At 36.7% G+C, this 21,575-nt stretch overlaps 1 protein-coding gene across 1 annotated transcript in view; it reads right to left on the bottom strand.

Moving 5' to 3' along the window:
• Positions 1-2,783: 2,783 nt before the first annotated feature.
• Positions 2,784-21,575, bottom strand: part of LOC143568521 (uncharacterized) — a 32,016-nt gene continuing 13,224 nt past the window's right edge. The window contains exons 2-4 of the mRNA XM_077054669.1: positions 5,058-5,521; positions 4,053-4,401; positions 2,784-3,796 (exon numbers count right to left, since the gene is read on the bottom strand). Of these exons, the coding sequence (XP_076910784.1) occupies positions 3,192-3,796; positions 4,053-4,401; positions 5,058-5,521 (1,418 nt within the window). The 3' untranslated portion in view covers positions 2,784-3,191. The remainder of the gene's footprint in view (positions 3,797-4,052; positions 4,402-5,057; positions 5,522-21,575) is intronic.

The raw sequence follows: 21,575 nt of genomic DNA, 5'->3' as shown, positions 1-21,575 counted from the left end.
GGATAGACCTGGTGGCAAGGCAAATGATAAACAGTTAGCTTCGGTGTCGAACACTTAGTAATACTTGTTTTATAGGCTAGCTACCTATAGATATATAATTGACATAACACTATCTGGTAACGCAAAACGCTGAAACGCAAAACGCTGAACGCAAACGCTAAACGCTTTATTTTATATAAACTTGTGAATTCACCAACCCCGTGTTGACACTTTTAGTATGTTATTCTCAGGTAGCCGAGGCGGGCGCGCGGTATAGGATCATGCATTGCTTGAAACGCTTTTGTTATGCAAACTATTTTTTTAAAACTGTTATCATTTGGTTTAAGTCGTCCTGCGTGACGCAACATTTATTTCATGGTTTTTACGCTTCCGCATTTAATTACTCGTAAACGTTTTCGTGGTTTGAAAACTTTGTTTTATGGTTTGATTATAACTAATGAATCCGATCCTGTTAGTTCACACCCTCTGACGGTAAAACTCCGTTAGTGGATTTTGAGGGTGTGACAGTGGTACAACCAGTTGTATTAGGTTTTATCGAAATGTTCAACCGGGTTAAATAATTTACCCTATAATTTTATGTAAATGCAAGCTTAACTCAAAGAGTAATCCGTAACTACATGATTTCATAATAACAAAATAATCAAAAATATTCAATTCTCCAAAAACAAAAATAATCGATAGTTTACTCATCTCAATGTTAATTGTTAGGTAAAAAGTTACTTTCAAAAAAATATGGACCGCAAATATCAAAATCTCTTAACCGGTTTGACTATACAATCTGGTATTTTAGGAAAAAAAACCTTCTTTATTATAGCAAACAAGCCCAAACATTCATATTTGTGCGAAATTCAGTTTAATCAGTACTACTAGGCGGTCATAACGGTTTTGAAAACATTGATACAAACTATTTAAGACGTTTATTATTCTTTTCATATATATGGTCTTTTTATTTCCTTTTCCTAGATAGGCTTTATTTTATTGCATAATTGGTGCTTTCTTATTGCAATATATCAATGGTTCATTGTCATTTTTAATGTGGTGTAGTGGTAAGAAGTTTGGATTTCACAATGGATACTCAAGTTTAATTCATACTTACAACACTTTGGGAAGACATGGGTGGTTCAATGAAGGAAGACTGAGATCTTTGTGATCTCTAGTTCGAACCTAAGGGCGTCCGAGTTTTACCACCGGTGAGCTTTTGGGCGGGTGAGTTTTCCCGAAACTGGAGATAACTTGTGGGGGCTTACGGGCTATGTACGGCTGGGTTGAGCAGCTGACGTTTTCCTTTTGCCATTGGGTCACCTCATACGAGGAACCTAGTCATTCTATATTTCTTGGCCGCCGTTCAAAAAAATAAAAAAAATAGAAATACTCTTCTGGAATTCTTTTATCATAACGATTTTGTTACTATAATAGTATTTTTTTTATTAATAAAAATTAAGTAATACAAATTATAATTAAAATTATAAGAATAGTAATTATTGTAGAAAAATAGAAAAGTTAGGCAGCGTTCGGTATGAGGTATTATTCCAAACAAACCTTAAAGCATTCCCAACTCATCCCCTATATTAATGTGAGGAGAGTTAGTAAATTATAGGGTGATTTTTTGTAAATTTGGGAAAACTTTGTTTGTTCCTGTTTATTTTTAAATATTTGTTGAATTGGTTGTGAATAGAGGAGAGAAAAAACTGTAATGATAAAGATATAAAGTAATATTATTTAATTGAAACGGAGAGAGAAATGTAGTGTTTTGTAATGTAATTATAAAGATGAGGATGGAAAACAGGATGAGAATGCTCTTAGCATTCTCAGCAACTTTTTTATCTCTATCTCCATAATTACACTAACAATCACTACATTTTCACTCTCACTACTTTTTAACAATCACTATATTTTCTCTTTCCTCTACTCACAAGTGTTTTTAAATATATTAAAAAATAAATAGAGGGTGAATAATGTTCCTCCAAATTTACTATTTTTTAAAAAATTTTCTCTTTTTTCCATTCACAACCACTTATAAACCTCTAATATATTTAGAGATTTTCCTCACAGTATTTTAAAGGAGCTTATATGAATGCTCTAATAACATCAGAAAAATACGTTACTTTAAAATAACACAAATATTAATCCCTAAAGACTTCTCCATTCTTTCAGAGTGGAGATAAGATATACTATGTTTTATCTTAAAACTCGGAATGAATGGATATAAATACAAGATGACAGTTTATAATTGGTGTGGTGTGTAAAATACGACAACTTGATCTAAGATACCTTTTTGTTTGCTTGACAATCTTGACCTTTAATTTGATCAATGTATTAGCTCAGAGTATAACATTATGGCACATGAAAAGAGCCCAACGAATTACAAATTACAGTACACGTGGTGCACATACACGCCACATAAGACTTTTCTGTTATCACCTTTGTTTATTTTTCTTTTTTAAACGGCAACCTATCACCTTTTTTTACTTGATAGTTTACACAAACTACTATAGAAAAAAAAACATACTATGTTGGTCAAGAAATTAACTCTTAAAACAACTAGCAAATATGTTTAATAGATGTCAGTTGCTCTTGTAAAATTTGTAACAACATTAAAAACACATAACAATGTAACAATGATAACATGTTTAATAGTTAATACATTACAAACGCCTTACTGACACCAGTAACGTCACTAAAGACTTTTCTTTCAGTATAGAGATAAGGTGTTGTCTTAAGGGGCACACCCACCCTTGACATTGATTTTTGAAAATTTAGTTGAAAACGTATGACCAAAAATTTGAGTAATCCCGTTGTAAAGTTTATAGCGACACCAAATTAACAACTCAAAATTTGTCGTAATGGCAAACACTTGAGTAAACAAAAGTTATAATTCAACGGTTTGAATCCATAATTAGCTATATATATAATTGATAAACAAACATTAATATGATAAATTTAAATGGACCAACACATATTTTATCCAGTTACAGAAAGCATGTTGATTTTTTATGGTATTTCCCCGTTTAAAAATGCATGGGGTTATAAGTGCAATATGGCATAACTAGGGGCGCATTCGTGTAACTAATTCATGTTAATATTCAATGCAGACTTCTTTATACAACAAAACAGATGCTGATTCACTTAAATCAACAATAATATTATTACAATCTACACTATCTCTAATACCTCCAATTTCAGTAGCTTGATCATGGTCCAGGGCTACCATCATCCCTGGAACTTGTGGCGGTTTCTGGTCTAATCTGTTCCAACTCATGAAGAATCATCCGAATATCTGGCCGATCCAGTGGTGCTCTAGAAACACAATCCAAAGCTAGCTTAAAACTATTCAAAAGTGCACCCTCATTAACTGTATAAGCATCTTTTTGCAGACCATGATAAAAAACCTCAATAGTCCAATTTGTTCCTACCATCAAATGCACCCATTGTGGTAAATCAAGATCCTGGACGTCTCCTGGTGACTTCCCGGTTAAGATTTCTAACATTATCACACCCAAACTATAGACATCGGCGGCTTTTGTATAAGGTTTGTTAAGCCTGGTAACCTCAGGAGCATGGTAGCCGAGAACCCCGATTGTTGAAATTGTACTTGAGTATGTAGAAGCTGTTATGAGCTGTGATAGCCCGAAATCATAAATCTTGGGGTTAATGTTCTCGTCGAGCAAAATGTTGTTTGATGTTAGATTACCATGGATTATATTGTAACAAGTGTGGAGGCTATGCAAACCTCTAGCCACTCCTTTTACTATATGCATTCTTGTTGACAAATCTACATATTGTTTGTATTCCGGATCTGTGTATTCAATTCAAGAAAAACAACTACTTATATACGAAATAATAAAGTACTTCGTTACCGATTTTATGTAATCTTGATTTTGTATTTTCATTAAATCTACTTATAAATTAAAATCAGTATCTTTACTCCTAAACAAAAGGAATATTACTGAATAGGTGCTCCATCCTTTGGAGGTCGTGGGTTCAAACCTTGATGTAGACAAGTTAGGAGGATTTAAGAGATGATTGGCCGTTAAAAAAGTATATTTTCTTACCATGAAGAAAAGCAGCAAGGCTTCCTTTAGGCGTGTAATCATAAACGAGAAAGTTGGCATCGTCTGGGTGCAAATAATAAGCCGTCATAGCCAAAAGATTCGGATGCCTAATTTTACCAAGCAAATATAGTTCAAATTCGACTAGTGACTGATGCTTAGTAAAATATCCTCTCAATCTATTTACTGCAATGTGATCACCATTTAACAATGTTCCTTTATAATAAGTCCCATAAGTGCTTTCACCCATTACCTCGGCTGATGCATTCAAAAGATCATCGGCTGTGAAACTCGTAGTACCATCAAAGTGTAAAAACTTTCCTGCTTTTCTAACACCAGCCTTTTTCCTTTTCTAAAACAAGCAACAAACAAATATGAAGCAAATAATTATGATATATTATATTAAGAAGAAAATTTTATGAAAATCTATTGTAACTAGTGACAAATTCCGCTCGCTGCAGCGGAAATTCATTCGGCATCAGGTTACGATGTCGGTACTTTTTATAGCAATAGGAAGTAAAAACCTAAGAGAATAAAGTCATAATATGTCAAAAAAGATAGCAACACATGTTTACATCGGTTGAAAAACCATAAAAACAAAATAAGAGGTGAAACCGAGACTAAGAAAAATTGTTCATACCAACCACACCGGAGGTGTTAAAATTTGTAACACTCGATTTTGGCTTGTACATATGCTTAAATGACTTGATAATATAACGCGACTATTCATATGGGTATGGCAAAATTATATGCATTTGATAGTATTTATTTTATAAATATATATGGTTATTAAAAAGAAAAAAAACACCAAAGCTAGAAACTACTATGCATCGATATCAATTGGCAAGGATAATAAGTGTCATCCTTGCGCAGAGACCTTGCTAATCTTCTTATCGGATGTCCCCGAAGTTACGACAAGGATAATAAGTTGTGTGTAAACATTATGCTAATCTTCATCAAACCATTATCTGTTGCTAAAAAGTTGAAGCAAAGTAGCTAGCTAATTACCTTTTTGCCCATGTTAAGAAAGAGTCCTCTGCCTTTGGAGAATAGTACGCCCACTTCATCAACGCAACTGGATTTCCTAGAAGTTCCCATGTCTTTAGCTTGTTTCATTTCATGACGCTTCTGAAACTTAGGTGCAATCGCAAGCTTTTTAACAAGAAGAGATATTGTTGGTCGTTGTTCACGAGAGTTGTGCAAGCACTGGAATGCAATGCTTGAAAATGTTTCTAAAGCAGTTGGGTCCATTGGTGGTGTGAGATCTTTAAAGATAACTTGTTCTAGTTTCTTATGTTTGTAGCTTTGTTTCCACATGGGCACTAAAATCTCTAAAGGATAACCATTCGTGTATTTAAAGCATAATCTCCCGCATAGGACTTCAAATAAAACCACTCCTAAAGAGTAAATGTCTGATTCTTTAGTTAGGGCGTATGTCTCCATATACTGGGGATCACAATAACCAGGGGTGCCTACAACATTGGTGAAGAGAACTGTGTGCAACTGATTAGCAGGCCCTAGTTTTGAAAGTCCCATGTCTGAAAGTTTAGCATTCCAGTTGTCATCTAGCAGGATATTGGCACTTTTAATATCTCTATGGAGAACTCTTTGTTGATTGTCCTTGTGATCGTGTAAGTAGGTTAGCCCTCTTGCAACATCAAGGCATATCTTGAGGCGTTGTGTCCATGTGAGAGCAGTAGAGCTTAAATGACGATCAAGGCTTCCGTTAGATGCATGTTCGTACACGATGATCTTCTCACCATCCTCGTCACAAAACCCGAGGAGAGATACGAGATTAGTATGTGTGTAACGCGAAAGCATCATTATCTCTTTCCAAAACTCTGGATCTCCTTGCCCAAATTCACGATTCAAACGTTTAATAGCAACCATGCTTCGCCCCTTTGAGTGAGAGACTTCTCCTTCGTAAACCTTTCCAAATCCACCAGCTCCTATAACTTTGCTACCAAAATTGTTGGTGGCTTTTCTTAACTCTTCCAAATGGATTTTAAGGTATTCAAACTCTTTGGTGACTGATGCCATTAGAATTTATGATTCAAATAATACCAAGAGTGGTTCAGATCGAATAAGTGTTCTACTCGACTAAAAGTTGAGAACTTCAAAGGTGATGTAATGTAAGAGGGTGTTTTTATTCTTTGTAATGATTTGAAAAGGCTGAGCCTTGGGCTATCCGTTGGTGCCGGCAGAGAACAAGGAAAAGCTTTTGGAGACATGTTTTTTTTATATTTCTTTTACCAGCAAAGGAAACTTCCGCTAAGAACAAAGACTAAAAAACAAAATGAGAGTAGAATTAAATGGTGCTGACAATCACAATGAGTAAAAAACAATGGAAACTTTTGCTAGGAAACAAAAAACATCCGCTAGGACAACAAGGTGCGGACAATCACAAAGAGCAACACTCAAAATGAGAGTAGAATTAAATGGTTTTATTTTTAGTTATCTATGTTTATTATGAAATAATGTCTGTATAATATTTCAAGGAATGAAGATTTTTTTTTGTAATCAGCAGACCTTTAATTAGGCACTAATGTAGCTTTTAGTATGCAGGAATGGATGGTAGAATTAATGGAATCGCCCATTGTAAGGAAATGGAGAAATGTGTGTTTTGTTGATTAAAAGAATGTAATTAGCTATTACCTAGTCCGTTTCATTTCCTCTAAAACACCTCAATTTCATTCCATACATACCCCATATTTTTTTTTCATTCTATTTCCTCTTTCACCCTACATTACCTCCACCACCCACCACTACCAATCATCACCGTTGCCGGCCTCCATCGTCATTACCGCCGCCACCACCCACCGCCACGTTGGTGAAAAGATTCGTGTGCTTTTGATTAGTATGACCTATTTTGAAAGTCCCATGTAAAAGAGTTTAGCATTCCAGTTCTCATCTAGGAGGATGTTGGCACTTTTTATATCGTTGTGAACTCTTTCTTGGGTGCCCTTGTGATCATGAAGGTAGGTTAGCCCCCTTGCAACATCAAGGTAAATATGGAGACGTTTTGTCCATGTGAGAACAGTGTAGTTTAAATGGTGATCAAGACTTCCATTAGACGCATGCTCGTATACAAGAATCTTCTCACCATCCTCATCACTATATCCGAGGAGAGAGATGAGATTTTTAGGTTTGTAACGGGAAAGCATCATTATTTCCTTCAAGAACTCAGGGTCCCCTTGCCCAAGTTCACGATTCAAACATTTAATAGCAACACTGCTAAAATGAGAGGCTTCTCTTTCATATACCCTCCCAAATCCACCGGTTCCAATTGTTGGTGGCTTTCTTTAGCTCTTCCAGATGGATTTTAAGATGTTCAAACTCTTCCATGACAGATGCCATATTTGTGGATCAAATAAAACGTATGAGCTTAAATTAAGTGTTCCAATCAAGTGAAATATGAGGACTTGAAAGGAGATATAAAGTAAGCACCATTACAAAAAGGTTTTGTATTCTATCTAATGGAAGGAAACGAAAGACATATGAAAATACTTAATTCCAGCTGTGATAGCCTAAACAGTGGGTGGTTGTCATATCTTCTAGTTGGCCTCAGATATTAATTATATACTTGCAGACAATACAATTCCTGTTTCTGATACGTATTAATTAGTGAAGTATAGTCGATTTTACTAGTTGATGCTTATGCAAATAATTGTTAAATAATTTGTTATTATCTAGACCTCATAGGTATATATCAACTTTGCACATTTCATTCTGCGCTGGACGTCCTAGATTAAAGAGGCTTATAACACGTTAGAAATCTTGATTCAAATTAAACATTTAGTTATCCATGTAAACAAATTTACACAAATTAAATTCAAACTGGTATTTACAACAAAACAAATAAGGATAATAACAGAATCAAAATCTTTAATATCACCGATCTCCTATTTCACTAGCTTAACGAAGATCCCGCACCACCATCATCTTTGGAAGTACTTGTGGGCGATTCTGATTTTATTTTTTCAAACTGCCGAAACACCAGTTGAATATCTGGTTGGTGATATGGAAACACAATTCATAGCCAGCTTCAAAACATTCGACATCTCTTTTCCATCAAGTGATCTATCCCTCACCATTGAGTTGTCAAAAAGCTCAGTACCCCATTCTTGTTGTGTAAACAAAACCCATTTCGGTAAGTCTCGGTCTATCAACTCTACTGGTGATTTTCCAGTTATGAGTTCTAACATGATCACACCCAAACTGTAGATGTCGGTTTTGGTATCGGCTATCTTGAGCATAGAAAGTTCGGGAGCCTGGTACCCCAGGACCCCATCTGTTGCAGTCATATTTGAGTTTTCAGCAACCGTTATGAGCCGTGACAACCCGAAATCAGAAATCTTGGGGTTAAAGTACTCATCAAGGAAAACATTTCCGGATGTTAGATTTCCATGGATTATATTGTGATGGGTGTGGAGGCTATGCAAACCTCTTGCCACTCCTTTTGCTATTTTCATTCTTGTTGCCCAGTTTGTCGGTTGTTTTGGTTCCGTAGCTACATTTAAGTCATTAGAACTAAGTTTTTGAATACAAAATAATATGGTTTTTTAAAATTTGTCAAACTAACATATAAATATATAATACTAGATTATAAAAAAATAATATCATCATCATCGTACTGAGTAAATCCCGCCAATAGCAAAACTATAGTACGGTCTGTGGAGGGTATGTAGACAGTCTTATCTCTACCCCATAGGAACAGAGAGGATGATTTCGGCGAGACATCAAAGTTGGTAATGTACATTTCTTTCTGGTTTCTTTCTAGAGTTTTAATTTACAAATACCAACTAGCTAAGTATTATCTTTCAGAAACATGAAGGACTCAAGTGGCTCAAACCCACCACCACCAGTGCCACCAATACGACCATGACTGCAACGACTACAACAAGTCATGCTGAGAAACCCGAGAAATTCCCATGGTTGCACTTTTAAAGGTGGCAACAAAAGATATGCATGCTTGATTTACTTAGTTTGGTGTGAGGCCTTTATAGGCATACATCATAATCATTTACATGTTCTTCCAAGATTAAATTGTGAAGCCAATCTGGAACCCGGCTTGATAATAGTTTTCTATCAAGCCTTGGACATAAGACACATAACACTCAACCACCGGTTGGCCGATTGGTGCATATACCGTTGTCTTTCGGCTATTAACGCTACCACATGATGCCTGATTAACCTTCCGATACTTTTGACGTTATTTTCACGAGATTAGTAGAATAACGTCAAAATTAATGCAATTTCACTTTTGCTCACCCGAGGGTTCACATATGTATACATTATATGCGCGCACCACAAGCATAGCGTATAAAAAAATAGTTACCATATATACATTTATTTATTATAAACAAATAAATAAATAAAAGGAAAGAATAATTACCATGGAAAAAACAAGCAAGGCTTCCTTTAGGCATGTAGTCATAAACCAGAAGTTTCTTTTCTGATTTTGAGGACAAATAATAAGCCCTCATTACCAAAAGATTCGGATGCCTAATTTTCCCAAGCAAATTTAATTCAACTTGGACTTGTGTCTTACTTTTAGTAGGATTTCCTCTCAATCTGTGTACTGCAAAGTGATCACCACTTTCCAGTTTTGCACTATAATAAGTCCCATAACTGCTATACCCCGTTGCCTCAGCAGACCCCCCCAAGAGATCCTGTAATGTAAAACTCATTGTACCATCAAGGTGTACCATAAGTTCTCTTTCTTCCCTTTTCTAGAACAAGCAACAAAAAAATGTAAAGCAAATCAATGGTAGAACTCGGCAGCACCTTAATATAAAGTATAAACTATACATATTATTGACAATGTTATTGTGTGGTGGTATGATAAAGGTAGCCTAGACCACTACCTGATCATTGTATAAATAACTAGTGTTTTACCCGACGCGTTGTATCGGGCAACTCGGATCTATTTATGTAACCGTCGCATTGCGGTGGTACACTAATGTGGACTCGGTTGGTATAGGCTAAGTTCGTTAAGATAGCGACACAAAATTAAAAAAACTAATTTTATGCAGGAAACAATAACGACGTTGCTCGTATAAATTATAATAAAAAAAACTAACATATTAAAAAGGTCGTAACGTTAATGACACTAATTATCCCGCACACACGTTGCTTGGAGAATACGGTTGGTAAACCCGGAACGTTGTAATAACGAGTCAACACATTCATTATGGTACCGGAACTAAACCTAAAAAACAAATTCGTCAAATTAACATATTTAAAATAAATAAAAAAGCCAAAAAAAATAGAGGCACTTATATAACGTATTATAACAAAATATATTTAAAACAATATTTAATTGGTAAGTAAAATCCGGGCATTGGTAAAACATGAGCGTTGCAGCGACAAGTCGACGCATATTCGGTCGGTATCGATTACGTTCGTAACGGTAGCATAATTAAAACCAAAAACTAGATTAATGAAAATAAGATTATAGTTATATAAAACATATGAAAATTAAAATATTCAAAACGATGGATTGTAAAAACGAAAATAATTGGAAAAGAAACTTAGGGGTTTTTGGAATTGCTTAATTTATCTTCTTATGACTTATAACTTATAATCCATAAGGTGTTTGAGAAAGTTAAAATTTATGAGTGTATAAGTCATATTATAATTTATGATTTTATAAATCATAAGATGGTAAAATAAGTAATCCCAAACATCCCTTAATCAAATCTATCTTCTAACTATTATAATGTTGTAACACCTCCTGAATAATTAATATACTTTCTCGAATAGATATAATAACTTAGGAAGATCTAGTAATTTTTTAAACACTTGGGTTTGGGTTCTTTCGAAGGGGAAGGTCTTGGAAAAGTCTCACATATGACAAAGATAAAAAAAAATTCGTTGTTAAAACAAATAATAATTAGGGGTGAGTAAGATAAGGGTCGGACCCTTAAAACCCGGTTACCCGACTCTTAAAACCCTTAATTAGACCCGGATAAATAATATGTGTAGGGTAAAGGGTATTTAAATTTCATCTTAAAGGGTAAAAGGGTTTCAAGGGTCCGACCCTTTTTCAAACCCTTAACCCGTTTACTAGATAGATATACGCCAGATTCACGATTAATATGAAATTTATGAGAGGTTTGTATTTTATATATGATTAATCAGAAATTTTCAACTACTAAGAAAAATAAAAATAAGGGTCATACTACTGAATGGAAACATATATATGGAAATCACTAAATTGTTCTCTACAAGTAATTTGTGAATTTGAATATTGTTTGCATTAGTTTAAATGATCGATAAACTTTCGAAGTTAGACTTTACTATGTTATTAAATGAAAGTATAATTGTTCTAGGATTGATATATTAAAATCATTTATGAGATATGGAACTAGTAAAGGCAGAAAAATGAGACGTGATTATTGTCTTAAAGGGTAAAGGGTTGGACCCTTGAAACCCTTATTTATACCCGACTCTTTTATTGGTTAGAGGGTAGGGTCTAGGGTCTATCTTTCTTCCTAAAAGGGTAAAGAGTCCGGGTAGAATATTAGGTAAAAGGGTCGGGTCTTACCCTTTGAACAGTCCTAATAATAATAATAATAATAATTCAGTAAATCCTAAAAACCGGTGATTTGAAAGTTGTGTGACGAATAACTTTATTTATATAACTGATTTTGCTAACGAACGTAGTATGAGTAATAACAAGAAGTTAAGGATACCAACATTGTCCAACTCACTACCATCATGTACACTGTCAAATGTTTAAAACTTAATTCATAAATACTAAAGAATTGGGTTTAAAAAAAAAGAGTTGTGCACTAACATCTTTCTAGAGAGAAAAGAAGAAAGAAAGAGCCAAAAGTAGCAGGTAGCTAATTACCTTTTCCCCAAGAAAAAGCCCTTTGCCTTTGAAGAGAAGTGTGTTCAAGTATGTCCGAGAAGTTCCCACATCATTAACCAGTTTCATCTCATGACTTTCTTGAAACTTAAGTGCAATCTCAAGCTGTTTCATGATAAGAGACGTTGTTGGACGTTGTTCACGTGACTCGTGCAAACATTGGTATGCAATTTCTGAAAATGTTTTCAAAGAAGTCGGGTGCATTGGTGGTGTGAGATCTTTAAAGATAATCTGTTCTAGTTTCTTATGTTTGTAGCTTTGTTTCCACATAGGCACTAGAATCTCTAACCGATCGTTGGTCCATTTAAAGCATAATGTCCCACATAGAACTTCAAATAAGACTACTCCAAAAGAGTATATGTCCGATTCTTTGGTTAAGGCATACGTCACCATATACTGGGGATCACAATAACCAGGGGTACCTGCAACATTGGTGAAAAGAACTGTGTGGCGTTGATTAGCAGGACCCAATTTTGAAAGTCCCATATCAGAAAGTTTAGCATTCCAATTGTCATCTAGCAAGATATTGGCACTTTTTATATCTCTATGGAGAACCCTTTGTTGGGTGTCCTTGTGATCATGTAGGTAAGTTAACCCTCTTGCAACATCGAGGCATATCTTGAGGCGTCGCATCCACGTGAGAGCAGTAGAGCTTAGATGACGATCGAGGCTTCCATTAGATGCATGTTCGTACACGATGATCTTCTCACCATCCTCGTCACAGTATCCGAGGAGAGATATGAGATTACTATGCGTGTAACGAGAAAGCATCATTATCTCCTTCCAAAACTCTGCATCTCCTTGCCCGTGTTTACGATTCAAGCGTTTAATAGCAGCCATGCTTCGCCTCTTTGAGTGAGAGACTTCTCCTTCGTACACCTTCCCAAATCCACCAGCTCCTATAATTTTGCTACCGAAATTATTGGTGGCTTTTCTTAACTCTTCCAAATGGATTTTAAGATGTTCAAACTCTTTGGTGACTGATGCCATTATAATTTATGCTCTACTCCACTAAAAGCTGAGAACTTAAAAGATGATGTAAGGTAAGAACCAACACTAAATATGGTGCTTTCAATGTGCTTGGTTAAATGAAGCAGCACAATGCCCACAGGTACTAGCCTGAGTAATTGGTATTGTGAGATGAAAGAAAAGCCGTCACTGGGAATTAGACACGAGGTTGGACGGTTTGTACTGGGCCCGACAGTTACGAGAGAGCGAGGCTTTGTGAAGAAACAACCAAGGGGAAAAAAGAGAGAGGCAAGGAATGAAAAGGCTGAGCCTTGGGCTATCCGTCGATGCTGGCAGATAACAAGGAAAAGCTTTGGAAACATGTTTTTATATTTATTTATTTAAGAACATAGACAGAAAAAAAAAAGAAAATTTGTTACAAGGCATAGGACAGCCAGGCGCTGCTGACAAAGAGCAAAGCCCAAAATGAGACTAGAATTAAATGGTTTTGTTTTTTTAATAATTATCTATGTTTATTATAATATATTTTCTGTATGTATAATATTTCTAGGATTGAAGATCTTTTTTCTTATTCGTATTTGATTATATTTTGTTTAGTTTTGATTAACAATATTTTTATTTATAATTTGGATTTTTATTAAATTGTGACACACATGGGTTCTTGTTAAAGAACGAAATGGTATAACTCACCAAAACGTAAATGATGCAACGGTAAAACCAAACAGAAGATCGATTCACGTTGATTCTACGAATACCCGTGAAGAACTTCACAAAACTCCCAAAATCCCACCCAAAGGTCTAAGGGAAAGAAGAGGAAAAAACAATTATTATCAAAATCAATTCTGTCTTTCTGAATTACATAACCAAACTATAAATAAGAGTTCTAATACGAAACGGGCCTAAAACGGGCCATGGGCCAAACACAAACCCAAAAATAAAAACGTAAAAAGTGCTGAAAAACAATAAAAGGCCCATAACTTTATTTAGGAGTCGTTTTTGGGCTTCAGACAGGGGCCAAACCGCCGACGGCGTTTGCCACAATGTGCTCCTCGTCTGAAGCTTCGATTTGACTGATAATGGGCCTGAAACGGAGCTTCGTGGGCCAAGTTATGCCTGTTTTCGTGGGCCACCCTTTGTTGCGCGATCTTGGGCCTCCAGAAACATAATAGCCCGATCTTCAATACTTGGGCCCACATCAGTAAAGGATAAATTTGGTTGAATAACTAGAAAAATATAATTCTAAAACCAATTACAAACTTATCTAACCATAATCATAACTTTGATTAGGTTATATAGACCATGACTTGGTACAATTAAAGATATATGGACTAGAACTTCAAATTAAATAATAAACAAACTCACATGCTGTAAGGCCAATATTTGTGAATTGAGATATCAAATGACAAAACCCGTTAATTATATTATGGTCAAGAAAATAATTAAAGTCGATGAGAAAAGCGGACACGAAACGAGAGCTTCGGGAACGCACATTTAGCTTCAACGGGAGATCTTCTAGTTTGTTTGTATTGTTTAGCTATAAATAGGGACTTGTATTTCTATTTATGTGTGTTTTCATGGTGTAATCAACCACCCAAGGGGAGCTCACCTTGGGTGGGATCGGTTCGTTTATTATATAAATGTTTTAACCGATTACGGAGTCGTTCACTATACTTACTATCTTTATAATTTTGCTCGATCGTTTGGTTTACCGCACCCGTCTCGAAATATGTATCAAGTGCAAAATCTGTTCGAGTGGTCGTTTTGGGACCTACAATTGGTATCAGAGCGGGTTGAATCTTATGATTCAACTTTGCTCTTGATATTCGAGTTCTATTTCCGCTATTACCCCAACCGAGACGTTAAACACCCGTTAGACTGGTCACTATGGTGAGGGGCTTCGAAGCCCCTCCCCAGTGCCACGTCAGCGCCACGTGTGCACCGAGGGCTTCAAAGCCCCACCCCAAAGATGCCCCTCAATGGTGTGGGGGCTTCGAAGCCCCTTTATTTATTATTTTTTATAAAACCCAAAAATCAACCAACACAATAACCCACAGCCGATCTCATCCTCTTCTTCCTCATCCTCATCCGCCTCTTCTTCCTCATCCTCATCCTCCACTTCACCACCACTACTGATCTCACCAAAACCTCAAAACCCACAGCCACCCAAAACCTCCAAAACCCACCAACACCTCCACCACCACCTTCTTCAAAACCACCGCCGGAGACAACAATTCATATACCACCATCACTGGTCTCTACCAATGCCGGAGACCTTTGTGTTATCGCCGGCCGGAAATTGGTCGGAATTTGGAAAGGTATGTATGTGTGTTTGAGAGAGAGAGAGAGAGAGAGGGCCCACATGTATTCCCATCTGCGCCGGCCGTTGAAACCACCCAACCTTTGGCGCCCTTAGTTGGACCGCGCCCCACGGCGGTGTTCGGCGCCCAACGGCGCCCGCCACATTAGCCAACGGAGCCCCATAGCGAGTAGTCTTATAGGTTGAAAATAAAGTTTGAAGATCTTGGAAATAAAGTGGGAAATAAGTGTGTTTGAAGCATTCTCCTTGTAGATCTGGATGTTCGGGATCTACAAGTGCCTGATTCGGGCGTTTCGGAAACCGTTCCGCCATACAACGAAAATCCGGCGACCCTACGGTTCTTTCCGGTAACTGTTGGCGGTGGTAAATGGTGGTTGTCCGGGTTTCAGTTTAAAAAAAAAAGATGCGGCTGATAGTGGCGGGCACGTCGGTGGAAGCCGGAAGAAAGATGGTCGCTGCGTTTTCCGGCCATACGTTTTGCCGGAGTAGTGGTCGGAGATTTTTTTTCGGCGGTGACAGATGAATCGGAAGAAGGAGACGTGCGGCTGTTATGGTGGCGGCGGCGGCAGTTAATTGTTTTTCGGTGATGGGGAGCCGACAGATTGTTGATGGGTGAAGACTTAGTTGTTGGCTGCTGGTGACGGTGGTGATTATTCGGCGGTGGATGGATTACTTTTTCCGGCAGCCGCGGTTTCCCGGCAATGGATGGCCAGTATATGTTAGATCAAGATGGGTGGTGGCTACAGGTGGCTGGTGGCACAGTGGCGGAGGTGGCCGGAACCGATTTCCGGCGACCGGCAACCGAAACCGCGATTCCGGTGGGGGGTGGCGGCTGCTACTTCTTATGTCACAAAATGTTTATGTTCACCTTTTATGCCATAATCTAGCTTATATGGTGAAGTGGGCTTGGGCTGGGCCTCATTTTCAAAACACCAACTACATGGGCTAGCTGCTTACATTGTATTGGGCTGTTAGTACTATGGGCTGTCCAAACTGATTAAGAAACATGCCAGCCCACTTCTTTCTTATTTGGGCTGCTGGGATTATTTTTTTGGCCACTTCTTTGCAAGATAATTTTGGGCCAAGAAATAATTGTCGTTCGGGATTGACCAATCTGAAGAAAGTCAAATTTGTTCGGGTTTTTCGTCATTATTGTACCGTGTTCAAAGCATATTATTTATGTTATTTTTAAGACGTTCGAGAATTAGATCCTGAAAACGTGGGCTACGAGCATCGAGATGCTTATTTATTAAGGTGACAATTTTTAAACAAGTTGAATTTAATATGGAATTAAATTGTTTAAGCTCTCAACCTGAAAATGTGGGCTACGAGTATCTGGGATACTTATTTATTAGGGGTGAGTTACCTAAATATTTTCATTCACGGAAATAATAAGCTTTGTCATTTGATCGTTATCCCCGATTGTTCTTCTAAACCTATATTGCTTGAAGATCCGAGATGGATAAAGAAGTGATAACTCCTTCATGAATGAATTAGGTGGATCATACCTTTAGGGGGTGATTGAAGAGACTTCGGCTTTGTTAGGTTGATTCGTGAAGATGCGAGACATGGTTCAACAAAGTTTTGATATCATAAGTCAAGGGGGTGATTGTAAGGCCAATATTTGTGACTTGAGATATCAAATGAAGAAACCCGTTAATTATATTATGGTCAAGAAAATAATTAAAGCCGATAATTATCTATGTTTATTATAATATATTTTCTGTATGTATAATATTTCTTGGATTGAGGATCTTTGTTCTTATTCGTATTTGATTATATTTTGTTTAGTTTTGATTAACAATATTTTTATTTATAATTTGGATTTTTATTAAATTGTGACACACATGGGTTCTTGTTAAAGAACGAAATGGTATAACTCACCAAAACGTAAAGGATAAATTTGGTTGAATAACTAGAAAAATATAATTCTAAAACCGATTACAAACTTATCTAACCATAATCATAACTTTGATTAGGTTATATAGACCATGACTTGGTGCAATTAAAGATATATGGACTAGAACTCCAAATTAAATAATATACAAACTCACATGCTGTAAGGCCAATATTTATGACTTGAGATATCAAATGACAAAACCTGTTAATTATATTATGGTCAAGAAAATAATTAAAGCCGATGAAAAAACCGGATACGAAACGAGAGCTTCGGGAACGCACATTTAGCTTCAACGGGAGATCTTCTAGTTTGTTTGTATTGTTTAGCTATAAATAGGGACTTGTGTTTCTATTTATGTGTGTTTTCATGGTGTAATCAACCAGCCAAGGGGAGCTCACCTTGGGTGGGATCGGTTCATTTATTATGTAAATGTTTTAACCGATTACGGAGTCGTTCACTATACTTACTATCTTTATATTTTTGTTCAATCGTTTGATTTACCGCACCCGTCTCAAAATATGTATCACGTGCAAAATCTGTTCGAGTGGTCATTTTGGGACCTACACATGCTTATCTGCTAATCTAGTTAGGTAGTTAGCTATTGTAACATCCTGAAATTTCTAAGAATAAATAATTAATATATTATTTATTTAAGATGAGAAAGTTTACTTAAGTTAGTAGAGAAATAAAATAATAAAGATGGATTGATAAGTAGGCTAATTAGATGAATTAATTATGGACCAAAAAGGAAAGATGGTGTAACACCCCGGCTAAAGCGGAAACGCCTGAGTGTGACATACAGATTGCCCAAAACACATGTGACATTATTAAGTGACAATATTATCATTAATTCATTCCAAAGCATCAGGTACACAAGTTATTTCAAATGAACAAACACATTGGAAAAGGAACAAAACAAACATCTTCTTGTTTATTATCTAGATAACCTAACTTCTAGTATCCTCTTCATTACATCCTCTAATGAAAGTACCTGTAGCAATATATAAAATAAAGTCAACTAATTGAATAGTTTGTGAGTTCACACAGTTTAAATACTACATAAAAACCATACAATTTCATGAAAACTTGTGAAAAACACATAATGGTTCTTTACACTAGAAACAATGGTCCAGGAGTGTAAAGAATAAATGAAGGTTTTTTCCAGTTGGGATTGTGCACCAACGTACTCAGATCAGAGTCCCTTTTCCACCAGAAACAAATGGTCCATGGGTGCAAAGGGGGGCGTATGATCATACTTATCGAAGAAATCCATGCACGTAATATTTGAGCAAGTAACAAGTAAACACACAAGTCCATGATGCGAATTGTAGTTTGTAAATAAATAAACGAAATTGAATTTTGATAGGATATATATGCTACCCCCAAAATAGTAAAAAGGTAAAAAGGGGGTGTGAGAAACTCACCTTTGATATTGGAGACAACTTGAAATAATATGTAACATCCCGAAATTTCCAAAATGATATTAATTATATTACTTCTTAATAGAGGGAAAGTTTACTCGGGTTATCGGGAAATAAATAAATAGAGTAGGAGTTGGTATGGGTCGGGCTAGTGTTGGGTAATGGATATGGGTTATGGACTTGGGTTATGAAAGAAGGAAGGAGAGTCCATGGGCTTAAGCCCATGATCCCTAAATATAAATACCATTAACCACCATTTAATCCTCATTTCCATACACACACACCCAAAACACACAACCCGAACCAAGATCCGAAGGCGAAAACCCGAGCTTGTTGGTGCTGGAACGTTGTGACGGACCAAAACAACATCAAGGCTTAACTGTGTTCGTAGTTTGACTCGTTCAAGGTACGTTTATAGTTAGAAATCGTTCGTGTAGGTTCGGGTTGATTTGAGAAATGATAGATCTGAGTTTGTATGGTAAAAACGAATCCAACAAAGCTAATCTTACTGAAAATGGTTATGATTTGATGGGTTAATCGATTGATAAAAAGAACCCGTAACCTTTATGCCTAAATCGCACCCTTTAAACATCGATGTTAGGTCGATTTGATGGTTGGGGTTTGTAGGCGCTGGTCAGACGATCCCGTGGGTACCTAAATCGAGATATTTGGTTAAGAAACGAAGGTGATTAAGGGATTTAAGAACGAACAGTAGCTGCAGACGACAACTTCGCCTGCAAGCTAAGTTCGCCTGATGAACTTCGCCTGCAAGCTAAGTTCGCCTGATGACAACTTCGCCTGCAAGCTAAGTTCGCCTGATGAACTTCGCCTGCAAGCTAAGTTCGCCTGATGAACTTCGCCTGCAAGCTAAGTTCGCCTGATGACAACTACGCCTAAAGCCAAGTTCGCCTGATGACAACTTCGCCTAAAGCCAAGTTCGCCTGATGACAACTTTGCCTAAAGCCAAGTTCGCCTGATGACAACTTCGCCTAAAGCCAAGTTCGCCTGATGACAACTTCGCCTAAAGCTAAGTTCGCCTAAGGTTTAACTTCGCCTAAAGCTAAGTTCGCCTAAGGTTTAACTTCGCCTAAAGTCAAGTTCGATTAGAGAATATATTAAAACGATAAGTAAAAGTAAGCTAATACTAGGCCACCAGATTAGATCAGGCGAGTACTGATACGTGTAACTTATACAGTCAGCCGAGCTCAGTTAAAGAAGGGATTTACAACTATCAGAGGAAGAAGCAGAGTTCAGGTGAGTTTCTAGCCCCATTCCTTGTTATGTTTTCGGGGCTGTGTGCATACTCGATGTGTTGTTAATACATTTATCCTAAGTGATAAGTGTATGCCATATGTGATATATGTGATGGATATGAATGATTGCTTGTCGGTACGCGAACGATCTTCGGATATTGCGCGTACTGTCAGGTTAAAAATAAAGGTACGAATATTATATATCGAAGATGTATGAATATTACAAATGAATACTTGTCGGGGCGTGAACGATCTTCGGATATTGCACGTAACGACAAGGGGTATGGTTGTTAAATGAAGGATGTAAAGAACGCCTAGAATGTTTTTATGCTATAATGTAATTATTGTATATGTGAAGTATGTGTATACAGGTACACGAATGGTATGTGAGTTCTACGTTCGACATAGTAAGTTAGGATGGCAAATCCCTCTAGCTTCTGTCGGACATAGACTCGGCTGGTGATGGCGTAGTTAAGGACTGCGAGCCTTATACGTGATGTAGATGATAGATATAAACGTAGATAGAGACGGTAGGCCTTATACGTGTTATAGGAGATAGACGCCAACGTAGATAAGGACGGCGGACCTTATACGTAACGTAGATAAGGACTGCGGACCTTATACATAATATAGGTAGGCGTCAGCACAGGAAAGGACTGTGGACCTTATACGTGCTTTAGCATGGGGGAGGACTGCGGACCTCGTACGTGCTATGAATTAGGTTGCAACATAGGGAAGGATCGTGGACCTTGTACGTGTTGTGGATGTATGATGGTATAGGGAAGGATCGCGGACCTTGTACGTACCATGAATGGTGAACATAGGTAAGGACGGCGGACCTTTTACGTGTTCATGACCTTGAGTACAGGTATAGACGGCGGACTATACGCACTCTCGGTAGACTGAGGTTAGTGATTGTAGATATGTATGTATGTATGGTAGTAAGTATGTATGTAGAACAGAAGGGTAATTGGTTAAGTATGGATATGTATCTTCGGATATGTATGTATGTGTATGTATTGTGTGGCGTCCGATTATCTAGAACTCACTCAGCGTAGCTGACTTTTAGTATGCACGCAGGTGAGTAGGATGAGGCAGCTCGCTTGAGGAGACACGTGGCACTGAATAAGAGGCTGGCATCGGAAGACTCAAGACGTTTAAGTTAATGTTCGTTAATGAAAGACAAAATGATGTTTTAAGACAAGACGTGTTTTGTTACGAAATGTTTTATGAAAGTTTTTATATTTCGCGAAAGTTTTAATGAACTCTGATTTGTAAGAACTGTGTTTATGAGTAAATCCGACGCTAAAGTAGGGCTACCGGGTTCGGGGCCTTACATAATAACTGAAAGCGAGTTAACAAACAAAGCAATTGAATCTCACGAAACTATAAATAATAACGAAGATACAAAAATCAAGGACTAGCTACCGGAATTATAAAGTTAATTAAATTATGGTAAATGGGGACTTGGGGATTTTTAATGAGTTTAGCAAAAAAGAAAATAAAGTTTATATAAATCATTTGATGTTTATTAGTTGAAGAATGATTTGTAGACAAATAATTATAAGTTATTAATTTAAGATTAAATAATAATATTAATAAAAATTTATGATTAAACATTTGTTTCCAAGTAACATAATTAATTAATTAACTTAAATGTTTTGCTTGAATTCTCTTAAAGAAAATCATAAATAGTAGTTATGTTGAAATAAAATAAACAATAATTAATTTACTCAATTATTAATTCAAAGATATGAAGTATGTTATATCTATTGTAAAATATTTTAAAT

This window comes from Bidens hawaiensis, unplaced genomic scaffold (assembly GCF_021521415.1).
Source record: "Bidens hawaiensis isolate Kalapana, Puna unplaced genomic scaffold, B.hawaiensis_p1.1 tig00001236_1, whole genome shotgun sequence".
NCBI classification, from domain to species: Eukaryota; Viridiplantae; Streptophyta; class Magnoliopsida; order Asterales; family Asteraceae; genus Bidens; species Bidens hawaiensis.
The sequence above is the reverse complement of the archived record's forward strand: the minus strand, read 5'-3'. Positions and strand labels throughout refer to the sequence as shown.